The sequence below is a fragment of the Morone saxatilis genome, unplaced genomic scaffold (assembly GCF_004916995.1).
Source record: "Morone saxatilis isolate NCDOM2014 unplaced genomic scaffold, NCSU_SB_2.0 Contig21, whole genome shotgun sequence".
Classification (NCBI taxonomy): domain Eukaryota; kingdom Metazoa; phylum Chordata; class Actinopteri; family Moronidae; genus Morone; species Morone saxatilis.
In genome coordinates, this window is record NW_023339774.1 from 19045224 (window position 1) to 19058140 (window position 12917).

General features: G+C 39.0%; 1 protein-coding gene across 1 annotated transcript in view; it reads left to right on the forward strand.

Annotated features, from left to right (window-relative positions):
- LOC118332903 (netrin receptor UNC5D-like) overlaps window positions 1-12917 on the forward strand; it is a 142051-nt gene that overhangs the window by 88539 nt on the left and 40595 nt on the right. Inside the window, 4 exon segments of the mRNA XM_035668336.1 lie at window positions 8301-8367; window positions 9988-10015; window positions 10864-11029; window positions 11248-11351. Of these exon segments, the coding sequence (XP_035524229.1) occupies window positions 8301-8367; window positions 9988-10015; window positions 10864-11029; window positions 11248-11351 (365 nt within the window).

Consider the following 12917-nt stretch of genomic DNA (forward strand, 5'->3'; position numbering starts at 1 on the left):
ACACACAGGAAGCACAACTGCCTGTACTTAACCTAAGGTTTCTCGTGAGCACGAGATACTTTCTGGTGCTTTTTTCCCATGTCCCTTTAGGGGCTCCGTATAAACCTGCAGTAGGTACTGCAAAAAACTTTTTGTCATATTTGGTGTAATGTTTACTATGTCTGGATAGTAGTACATGAGACAAAAATCTGGTTCCTCTGGTTCCTCCCAGTGCTCCTAATGGAATTGGCAAGAATACACAAAAACAACCAATCAGAGCCAAGAAAGATAGTAATTGAGTCTTATGTAAGGGATAATGCCTGACAAGGTGTCCGCTATCAAGAATTAATAGACGACATGAAGGCCAGAACCATCTGACGTGCAGCGGACCTGGGAATGATACTCAACAATCAACTATCTTTCTTGGCTCTGATTGGTTGTTTTCTTTCAGGCATGGTGGATTCTTGCAAATGCCATTGGGGCTCTAAGAGGAGCCAGAGGTACCTTCTAGATTATCTGCCTCATGTACTCCTGTCAAGCTATAGTGAGAGAGGTTTAAGCAAATATGACCTACTGCAGCTTTTACTTCTGACCAAAACATTCTGGTTCCCCACTGCTCATGACTGATTCATGTACCTCTTCATTTGAATTTTGTGAATTTCTGTAAGTTGTAAATAATGTATCTGTAATAATCTGTACAATGAAGTAAACATCTTTCAAACCACTAAAAACTACAAATAAACTCCAGGAAGCTAGTAATCCCAACGATGAAATAGTCGGGCACATAACTCCCCGGAAAACGGTAATGTTTCTCATTGCATTTGGTTGTTGTGTGAATTAAAGAAACAAGATATAAAGTGTTCATGAGCAAGCATTAGAGGTGCTGGTATGTGGATTTGTTTAGCTTTTGAAAGAGTCAAGCTAACTATTTCTAGTCTTTGTGCTAAACTAATCTGGCGTAGAGATGAAACAGTATGTAAATTTCATATCACAACTGTAAGTTGATCAGTAATCAATCAATTTGTGAACTAATCAAACAGGGTTTTAATGGTAATTCAAATTTGAAACGGTAGTACTAACCATTGGGAATGTTTTATTATTTTTTATCAGTTTATCATTAAACCAGAAATCGTTTCATCCATAGCTGGTGGTAGCTTTATATTTAACATACTTACATAAGATTGGTATTGATATTCTCTTACTCTCTGCAAGGAAGCAAATACGCATTTCCCAAAACTTTCCCTGTAAATACACAATTATGTGGTTGCCTACAAGCAAAGACTCTTGAGAGACCCAGATATTGTGGCATAACAGTAAGAAGCTTTTGATGGGTTTATGAAAACTTTGAAACAGTGAGGTAAGAACTAAAGCAGACAGAGACAGAAGCATTAAAACCTCTCAGCCAGTCTCATTACGGGTCTTATTCCTTTTGAACAGCTGTGGCAATCAGAATGGCATTTTGAAAATAGCTCACTAAAAGGACGGGCGAGAGTTTCTCCAAGTAGGAAAATAATGTATGAATGATGCAGAGTTTGTAGAGGTGAATATAATAAAGTACAACAAATCTGCTGCCAAGGCAGATGGTGCAGCCTTTGAAGACGAATTGTGGATATATTGAAAGGGCAGAGTTAGAGTTATGTCATGTTTTCACTGATATTTTCCAGTGATATACTGTACTTAACCTACACACTCTGTTGTAGGCTTCAATGCGTTTCGTACAGTAACCATAGAAATAAATAAGAGTAAACAATAATTGTTTGTTTAATTTGTTTAAAATTGGATAAATGAAAAAATGTATGTGTGGTTCTGCTGTTTCCCATCATCTCACAGCTAAAAATGCATTTCAGGAATTGAAATGAGATGCCATTTTTGCCAGACAAAAAAGGAGGCCATGACGCACGGGAATATTGCCTGCTGGTAATCCAGTGTTTTTCGGGGAAAGAGAGAAGAAGAGAAAGACAGAGAGAGCAAGAATAAGTAATAATGAGAACAGAGTGAACTTTTAATTGTCTCTGGGTTTTTTTTACTGTGAGTTGCTTGTGTCCAGGGCATCCACAGGATATCACATAAAGTACCAACCGACCAGTTTGATGTATGCAGACGTCCGTGTGGTCTGCAGGAACCTGCTGTTGTTTGCATGTGATTTAATCATTGCAATCACAGTGGTTTACAGTGTGCCATTGTTCTGCCCAGTGCACTACTTTTCAAATTGGAAGATGCAGATTTATCGCATATATTTGTCCTGCTGCCTTCAGATGGTTTTAGGGATTTAATTACAGTAACTGAAGGAGAAGGCTTTCATATTTCAGTATAAAGCACCTGTAGATGACAGATACTAGTACATACTACCAATTAATTTTAACTTCCTGCAGGGTTATTCTGAAATCACATCTACTTGTTTGCAAGTGTTTAATTAAAACTTTTTATTGCTCGTGGTTGGAATCACCAAATTATCAGCTCAGTGAGGTTGGACCAAAAACAAACCCAGTTTTTGGATGTCTGTTCTTACCACATCTATGATGCAGTTTTCACCAAAATACCAACACTGTGCTTTGTGCTGCCTCATTTGAATAAAGTTACTGTCTGTTTGTGCCTCTCCTCACCCCTTTGTGTCAAACAGGCTGGGTATGAAAATACCCCAAAAAAAACACCAACGTGTCAAAGTGTTGCATGTGCTAATCTTTGCAGTGCCAGGAAATTCGGCAGTTGGTGGGATAGCAAACAAAAAAACGCTGATTACAAAATATTGTTCCCTAATATAGACACAATACGGCTAGTTAATGCTTATGCTAATGGATGACAAGTCAAGCTTTCCCATACTGTCTTTGGCTTGGTATCCCCTTCAACTGCACTGAAGTCCAAGTCAATAACCTACAAGACAGACAGAAGTCCAAAACAACTTACTAAATCCAGACTCTTTTGATTGAAGATCTCTAGTGAGTTTATTTAGCTTAGGAAGTGGAAGAATGTTCTCACTTATTAAGGAACACTTAACACTTTCAGTTTTTCTAAGAAAACTGGAGATGCATGGTTTTCACTGGTTGGTAAAAAACAGTTATGTGTGTTTACGTGCATGTGATTAATGAATTGACTAAGAACAGTAAAAAGAAATGCTTGAGTCTCGGCAAACCTTGGCCTGTTACTACTTTTGTGTTATAGCCAAACCAAATTTTGTGATTTTTATCACATAGCCATACTTCTAGTGGGTAATTAGACCCATTGAGGGTTCACTACTTGAGCAGCTGATGCTTGTAAACACTGGAGATTTTTTTCTAAGTTCATTTTTTACTCAGTAATTACCTTTCTTATCCACAACTTTCACAAGTTTTTTGTCAACATTTCAGAGTGTAGGTTGTTGTTAGCTAGATCAGCTTCTTGTCATTGTTACTTTTCACTGAAAACAATAACGGAGACCGAGAGTAGGCAGAGGGAAACAGAATATAATAGTCGGCCAGTGGGAGGCTTATTGCTGCAGTCTACATCTGTTGAGTCAGAGGGGGAATTTGAGTAAGTAAATGGAATTGAATTTACAGAATCTCATCAGTTTGGATGTAATAAAGATATTTTCCCACTCATTTTAGAAGCAATTCTGAGCATTCCTTGTGGTGGTAGCAAGTTTCCTTATGGGTATGCATAACTATTTGAGAAAAGGGTAAATATGTATTGTATACACACAAGAGGAGGGAGGGTTTTGCCCATCCAGAAAGGATACTATGATATTGCAAGCATCAAAATCTGTCATTAATTTCTGTGTGCCCCCACTTTAGCACCAACTGGACTCACCTGAACCATGAAACAGGATGCTGATCAGGACTGACAGTAATGGCTGCCCCACATAAACACAAATGGAGAGGGCTGTCTGTAGAGAACATATTCAAGTTTCCTGTTCAAAAACATACTAAGATATTATGTGATTCCTGTGGCTGTGAAGGGTTGTCCAGCCTAATGCAAGACAATGCCTGAAACTGTATTCTGGGATTGAAAGTGTAGAATAGGAATTACGAAATTATAGCACAGAATGTTTCACATCCTAAATACTTAATTTTTTAACTACATTGCTATGTCGCTGATCTGAAGTCTGGATTAAGATTATTATTGTTGCACAGTACAGTCTATCTTCAAATTCAGTACAACAATGTTATTTCTTTATCCCTTTGCAATTGCTAAGCCGTTTGATAAACCACAGGCAGACAACGCTCAGCTGGATATTCCATGTAATCATCGCTACCCAGATTTTAACCTCCCTTCAGGAAAACAGCTTGCACCGATAAACTCCTTAGAATGATCTTAGGAAGCTGTATCACGTCTTTACAGACAGTAAATCAGTCAGTTTCTGTTATTTACAGAGGAATAGGCTTCACTTGAAATTCCCAAGACAAAATAAAAGAAGGGCAATGGCTGTAAACAAAACACAGACTCCTTTGCAGCACAGTGCATACTCTGACCTATCACTGAAGACAACTTTATTTTTCTCTGGTGAAATGCTGTAAGATGGGTGAGAGATGGAAATGAGTGATAGAACTCAGGAGATTATTGAAGGACAGACTGAAAGAAGAGCAGAGAGGAAGGTGGAACAGAGGGGATATCTGTGCTTATAGACTTCAGCTGAAAGGATGATACCCAGATGGAGAGATAAGAGAAAGAGGGGATAAGTGAGAAAGAGGACATTGGAAATGGAGAGGGCGGTGGGAAAGTGAAAGAGAAGCTGAAAATGGATACCACATTGGTTGTCACGAGAAGGAGAGGATAGCAGATCCTGCAGATTCAGTGATAAAGAGATAGTGATTGAGGGAAAGCATTTGAATGCAGGGTGGACAGAGGAAGTATGGATATCAATTCTTGTTGACGCTCTGTCAAAGACTGACTCCAGTGTTTTGTATTATGATCCTAGCCAGCTAAAGATACTATCAACCAGGCATGAACTCACGACAAAGAAAGAAAGGTGGGGACTGGTGAGGGAAAGTGAGATGCCTCTGAGTCTCTCAGTGTCACCAACTATTAGTTAAGGAAATGGAAGTGAAACAAATGAAGTGGCCCACAGAGTGAAAGCTACTTGTATATGCAAAACTTGCTCCTAATAAGCAGACACGTGGTTTTTGGATAAACATAAACAAGGCGACTGGGGGAATGACACAAATAAGGACTCGCAGCATTTTATGGCTGAATTATCATGATTTTTTATATGCATGGAGTAATGCGTCCCTTTGGTTCCAGGATTAAGTATGACACACACAGCTGGGACCAGACTGAAGATGTTGCTAGGAGCATGTTCCGCTTGTCTAGCAGGGTTCGTCTGTGTCTGGCCTTCAGCCAACCCTCACATCCCCCACATGCTGAGCTGCATGCCGCAATGTCACATCACACAAACATTTCCCCAAAGCAGAGTTCACATCAGTCAGACGCTCTCCTAAAGCTATATCCATCCACCTCAACCCGCAACCCACGCTGTGTCACCCACTATGTACACAGCTGCCTCACAAGGATCCCTCGGACAAACGAAATACCGAAAATCCCCATCCAACATGACGTTAAGTACGACAGAGACATCCTGGACCTGTTTGAGCTGAGCCGGACCATTCGAGTTTTGCTGAGCTGCTCGGATCAGGAGCCACTTGTAGCTGGCGCTGCCTGCCTCCCTTGAGGCCTTTTCATACACTCAGCCAAGGCAAAACAATGGGCCAAAGCCGGGAGAAATCACACCGCAGGCACAGTGCCAGACGAACAAAAAGAGAGACTAAAAAAGAGAACGAGAGCAACGTGATAAGTGAGCATCAGCATTGGTATATCTCTTCCTGACTCCTTTATAGTGGCTACATTAGAGGCATATTAAAGGACATGATTGAAGGGGCAAGTGAAAGCTGCTCCACCTTGAGGTTTGTTGTCAGGGCTTTGTGGCGCTCTGTCAAAAGCCACTGGCAGGAGCCTGAGGGGAAGGCAAAAAAAAACAAGTGTCTAGGGAAAGGCTCATGGAAGGAGCTGAATAGACATTTGTATTCCTGAATGCAGAGAAGGGACCAAATGTCATCAACATGACCGAGTAGTTATTGGATAATTTCTCTAACATAGTGTCACTGAGTGTGATTCCAGGCTACTTGGAAAAGGGACTAAGCTTGTTTGCTCACTGCCAAATGTGAGGGAACCTGGGAGTCAGAGTGTCTTTCTGATTCCTGTCCTTTGTTTATCTCGCCTTCAGCAGAAACACCATGGCCCTCACTCAAACAATAGCCACTCTTCCATGTGGTGTATATTTATTGTTAGTATTTCATGCATTTGTTTTGGAATACTCGTGTGTAGACATTTAGGAACACAGATTCTTTATTATTATTATTTCACAGTTGCATTGTAATATGAAATGGGACAATACAGGAAGCATCACTTTTTGTTTTCCTATGTGATTTTTTATGTAGTGGTCAGAAATGTTTTCACTGTGTGCCAGAAAAAGATCTTTTGGAGTGAATCTGCAGAGCTGTAGCTCACTACACCCTCTGAGTCAGTTTGTTTGCTTTCAGCACAACACATTGCATCAGCAACAGTAGATTGTTGTTTATTCATTAGTTTATTCTGTTTGCTTTATCATTAATAAAGATGAGGAGGTCTGATTGTGAAATAGACATTGTGAATTAAGAGACAACGTGCAATTCCCTAGTCTCCTTAGTGCTTTAGGCTATTGTCACAATCCAGTACTGAAATTGCTTGTCAAAAAGCACTTACTGAAGTTTTCTGGTTATATCAAAGACAGATATGAAGGTGTGAGGTTAGTTATTTTTAACAGTTGCTTACAAGAATTTTAAATTCCAAATTCACATTTGTAAGACTCCTCACACATATCCCTATATTGACCAAAACAGTATTTCTATTTATTTATCCATTCTGAACACCATACTTACATGAAAGAAGGTCAACTGAATAATGTTACTGAGCTGGACGAAATACAACCATCAGTGAAGCACTAAATTCAATGCATTGTAGAGTGTAACACCAAACTACTATCTGAATCTGTTTATTTCACAAAAATATCAGTCTTCATATCTGCATTCAGATTTATACCATAAATTATTAGAAATTGCCTAGATTGCTACATTTTCTGTATTAAATTGCTTTATACTACTATTTATATACTCCATATACGTATATGTAGCTGCCAACAAAATAATAATATAATGTTGTACCATGTAGTTAAATTAATTAAACAATAAAACACAATGTATTTAAAGTCTACATTCAAAAATGGGATACAAAAGGCCAAACTGAGTCATAATAAAAGCTGTGTAATGGTTTAAAGAGTCCGGATTGAAAAGCAAATTTAGAATAGTTTAAATAAATTATGAATAGTTATATAATAAAATGTGAGGTAGCAGTGGGAAAATACAGTACAAGTCATAATTGTACTGGACCATCCTGGGATTTTCTCTTTTTCTTTTTGTATATAATGGGCAGTGGACTACTTTTTTTCTCAAATTCAGCAAACATCTCCTTAAGGTCTGTTTTAGCTCATCTACTGTCAAGTCAGGCACATTCAATAAATAATCATTAGTTAAAAATAACACCTGTGGAACATGTCAAGCTTTATACTGCACAACAAATCTATTATTGTGTGAAAAAGTCTAAACACAATGATGATGAGCTAAAATCTGAAGTTATACGAATATATGGTGCCTTTTATATGATTTCTAAAGAGATTTATGGATTTGACACCACTGTAAAAAGGGAATTCTGCTGACTGTAGCAGTATGTGTATGATGTCTTTGTGTTTTCAATTTGACTGAGTTATGACTCTGAGAAGAAATGCTGGAGCTTGTGACAAATTGTTCAATCGGGGCCAGGTCAGGGGGGAGGGGGCACAAATATTTACTGAAAAAAGATAATATATATATATATATATAATAAAAAGACAGACGCTGTTCATATGTGTTCAGATTGCATTGTCTGTTCATGCATAGTAATGCATTCTTATTTGTTTGCATGTCTACTGCATTGAGCCCAAAGAGGACAATAGCACACTGACACTGCATTTTTCTCATGATGTGATGACCAGAGTACAATCTTGTCTTTTTATTTTCCTGTCGTTAAATCTGCATCACTCTCACCTCATCAGGCATTTTGATTAAGTCTCTAATTTATAGTGGTGGAAAGGAGGAGTAGATGGAGTGGTGTGTGTGTGTGTGTGGTGTGTGTGTGGTGGGTGTGTATTGGTACATTAAATATTTTACAGTGTCTTCAGAGAACATTTCTGTTTTACATTACTTCATTAGGCTCCCTTTGATAACCTTTAATTTCACATTATTAGTTTTCATTTAATCCTGGCCCATGTCTAAGCTGCTGTCTGCAGTGTAAGGCATGATGGCAAAAGCCTGTAGAGAGACAACTCTTCTACAAGTGTAGGGCTGCGTAATTAAGCAATAAGCCACAAGAGGCCGAGCTTTATAGTGATTTCTGAACAGCTGCTGTGAGATGTGTTGTTAGGCACGACTTGTTAGCTTCACTAAAAATCAGTGTAAAGTATAACTTTTATTGATTTACTGCCTTCAGAAAATGGCACTGATATTATCATAAGGTTGTAGAAATAGATTAAATAACCACTTAAGGTTATATACTTAGTGATTTCGTTTAACGACATGGATCATTCAGGTATATATTTGCATTATGTACTCTACAGTTTTTTTTGTCAGTAGTGCGCGGGATTCAAATTGCCTACCTACGCATGAGGGATTCACAGGAAATGCAGTATGTAATTCAGCATTACTATTTGAAACTTTATTTCATTGATATGAGCCCTACTGTTCACTGTTAAATCTTCTACAGCTGTATCATAGCTTTTATTATAGCTTTTATTTACTGCTAATGCAAAGCAAACATTTCCTACTGCTGCTAGCACAGTAAAAGCCTTCAACTGGTAAAAAAAAAAACACAGTGCTTTTTATTGTGAAGCAGTGAAACGCAATGTATTCACTGTCACTGGGGTTAGTGCTGTCCTCTTCCACCACCATGTTTCTACAGTAGCCCACTCTTGCTCTAGATGGGGCCTTGTGCGTGTTTTGCAAGTTTTCAGGCCACTAGTTTCTCCTACACACTTGGAGGAGTCAACAGGTTTTAGTTGGTTGCAATCGTGTTGCTAGATGTCACAAAAACCTACGCACTGGTCCTTTATATCTTAGGAATTCAAACTTCTGCCATAAAATATAATTAGCTTATGGCATTTTGTTCCAATGTATTAAATGTAATGCTTATACAGTCAAAAGTTGGGCATTTCCACTAACAACTTGGCTGATCCGACATGAGGAAGAATTCTGTGAGTGTTTTCTTTGAATGTGATCTCTCAGCAAAACTCCTCTGAATAAATAAAGGTGAAAAAAAGACTGTTGAATCGCACTTCTACTCCCACACACTCCATTTGTGTCACGACTGATGTGCAGGGGAACAGGAATACAGTGGATAGGACTCAGATGCAGACGACAGATGTAGCGAGGGTGCAGTTCAAGGATTTAATGATCCAAGGGTACAAAGGTCCAAAACAAGCAGGTAACAGGCCTCAGGTACAACAAATCAACAACTTAACAACCTGACAAGGAACAAAGGAAGTAGACTTGATGTATATCGTGGCTGATGATGGAATTAGTTGCTGGTGAGGAGTAGGCGGAGTAGGCCAGGTAAACTGTAGGACTGATGAGAGGAGGATCACGTGTGTCTGAGAGCATCTGGCACAAAGGTAGAGAATGGCAGGTCTGTGAAGCAGAAGAAAGTAAAGAGCCTGCGAGCAGTGCTCTGCTCCCGCTGTTCCTTCCACTGTAGCAACACAACTACATCACTGTTGCTCATATAATCCATTTAATCAGCACCACTTCCACCCCAGAATCCACCCATAGGTTCTCTTTTTGTTGTTGACACTCCCCATTCCCCCTCTTTGCATTCTTAATCGCATGCTGTGGGGAGTGATGAGGTCAGACACTTGAAAATCAAAAAGTTAGCTGTTCATAACTTTGTATTCATATATTAATAAATCTATTCAAGTTGGGTGTCTGAAATTCAGGTTTCTGCCGTGCTAGACAGACATCACACGTGTTGGTTTGAAAGCTGCAATTTCCTAGATACCCAATAAAGCCACCTATCATACTTAAATGGTCCGAGCCTGTCATCTTTTGTGCGTAGTCTCGCGTAATTGTAATACCAGGCTTTTAAATTCCCATCAGTTGTCCCAGAAAAAATGTCCGTCTCACTCCTAGCTCATTATCACAGACAATATACTGATATTAACGAATGACCTGTGTGACATTAAGTCAAAGTTCTACTGCAAAAATAGATGATTTGATTGTCATAGAAAGTATCTGTGTTCAGATGCAGTATTTAATTGTGTTGTTTTGCTTCTCTCTTCTACCTCAAATTATAGGCCCTTCAAATGTTTTCAAAGAAAAAAATGAGTGCTCACGCTCTCCCTTAAAACAAAAACAGCCTCCACTGGAAAGCATTTAGTGTCACTTCCGTATAAATGGATTGTGTTTTACAGATACTGAAAGAGGATATGAGCGCTCACTAACAATTTCTAGTACAACCAGCATTTTGCATTGCTGGCTATCTGTTTGCCAAAACTGAAGTTTTAACAAGGGTTTGTCAAAAGACCATGGATGTCAGGATTTGCATTGAGTTGGCCAGCTCTATGACTTTAAACCAGATGAAAGCATACAGTACAGTTTAAATTCTTGTCCAAACAAAATCCCTGAAATTGATTTGGTTTGACTAGCGTTCTCTCCTCCTTCTCCTCCTGGCAAATGGCAGATCTGTTTACTGCTGATAATCTTATCAGATTCAAATTTCACTCATCATCCGGTCCCCACAAATCTTCCTCACTTTGATGAATCATCCCTGTGATATAATGAAAGCTAATCTAAGCAATCAACGATCTTGTCTGCAGGGCTGAAGATCCGCGAGGTGATGATCAACGTGTCACGTCAGCAGGTGGAGGACTTTCATGGCCCAGAGGATTACTGGTGTCTGTGCGTCGCCTGGAGCCACCTGGGAACCTCCAAGAGCCGCAAGGCAACAGTCCGGATCGCCTGTAAGCAATTCCACTTCACTTTCATACCGGATCGACCTTATTGTCCCTTTAAAGGTTATTTTTCAAACTGGTGCCATGATTTTGTAGAGGGCATTGTTTTTTTATGTCGTTGTATGTATGTGTGAGGGGAAGAAGGTCACCCATGGAACAAATTGCATTTTTTTTGTGCTCTTTCATGCTGTTGTTCTTTAATGCAGTCTGTTTATTCTCTCCCTTAGACCTGAGGAAGAACTTTGAGCAGGACCCCCAAGGCACTGAGGTGCCTCTGAATGGCATGATTGTGTTGCACTGTCGTCCCCCAGAGGGAGTGCCTGTGGCTGAGGTGAGGGCTTCTTGCACTTCAAACAAGTAACATTTTCTCCTGTATTGCCTGGAGAGGAGCAGTCATCTGTCTGGTTTACTTACAGGGTAACTCTGTTTTTATGATGTTCTGTTACTCTGCAGCCATGGACACGAGCTGCAGTTGATGAGCTTAAGATGCTATTTGTTTAGTTTTTCGGGCTCATTCCGTTCAAGTTAGAGTTATCATTCATATATTGGCGGTAATGTCTATCAATGTCCATCATTATTTTATCTGTTTGCTATGTTCTCTGGTAAAAGGATAAACAGCCATAACTTATTTAGGTGTCATGTATTCATTTCACTCTCACTTTCATTCCCTCTCTCCGTCCTCAGAGTGTTTACGTGTGTGTCTGAAAGAGAGTGCCTGTCATTGCCTTTTTAATTTTTACTATGAATATAAAATGAGACTCTTGTGGACAGTCCTGTTGAGTAGTGTGTGTTGTGCTGCGCTCTGATGTTTTGTGCCTTCATGTGAAGGCTCAGTAGGCAGATGTGTCAATATCAAAGCCTGCATGCCCAAGCATCTGAAGCTTTGCATTTACTTAAAGACACAGTTTGTGATCCATACGTAAACAAAATGACATCCCTAGCAGCAAATTTCAAAGCACAGGACTGGAACCCCGCTATTACTCACATAATGACTGACAGGTCTTTACATATACTAACTAATAATGAGTTATTAATATTTTATGATGCTAATAGTTAAAAGTGCTTTAAGTGAAACCGAAATCTTGGCTTACTTCCTGTCTGTTCTCGCAGTTAGCAGTCCCCTCCCTCCTCCCCACATCACAACACTGAAATTGTGCTGCCTGCCCTAGAGGACCACCTCTTTGTAGATTTCCTACACACTATATGAGTGATAGTTGTTGGAATGTAAAGTTATTAAACACTTATTTTAACAAAATAAAATACCACTTACAGCACTTTTAAAGTTTGTTTACATCAGTAATGTTTTAATCACCATTAAAACAGACTTATATGTTTTACATCGAAAAAACATTTTATGTTGAAAAACATCAATTGTTGATTTTTTATTCATAAGTCAAACTTTTTAATTACATTCAGTGCAATCAGAATACTCATAAGTTTGGCTCTTCCCCAGAACACATTTTGCTATGAAACAATAATGAGGTCAAAGAGCTTTCAGCTTTAAAGCCCCTGTAAACTTTGCTTCAATATTTAAGTATTTTTGTATAACATGAATTATTCATAAGCAAAATAAGTAACAGTCAAGGTTACAAAAGGAAGGACATCTTTAGGTAGTATGTCATAAAAGTTTATCCCACATAAATCTGCCAGTCTTTTTTAACAGGATCTGTGGTTTGATCAGATTTGATGACAGTGACCAAACAACCCACGAACAGCCATCAGATTCTGATTCATGTTGCGAAATCCTGATTGGGGCACTGAAGACCATGACATCTTTTTTTTTTTTTTTACAACTTCACAGAAATGTCTCATGTGAAGTAATCTAACTGTTTTAACTTTGAAGACCAGGAAATGTGTGTTCATGAAGGGTGCTGTCACTCTCAGTTATAAGCTGGTT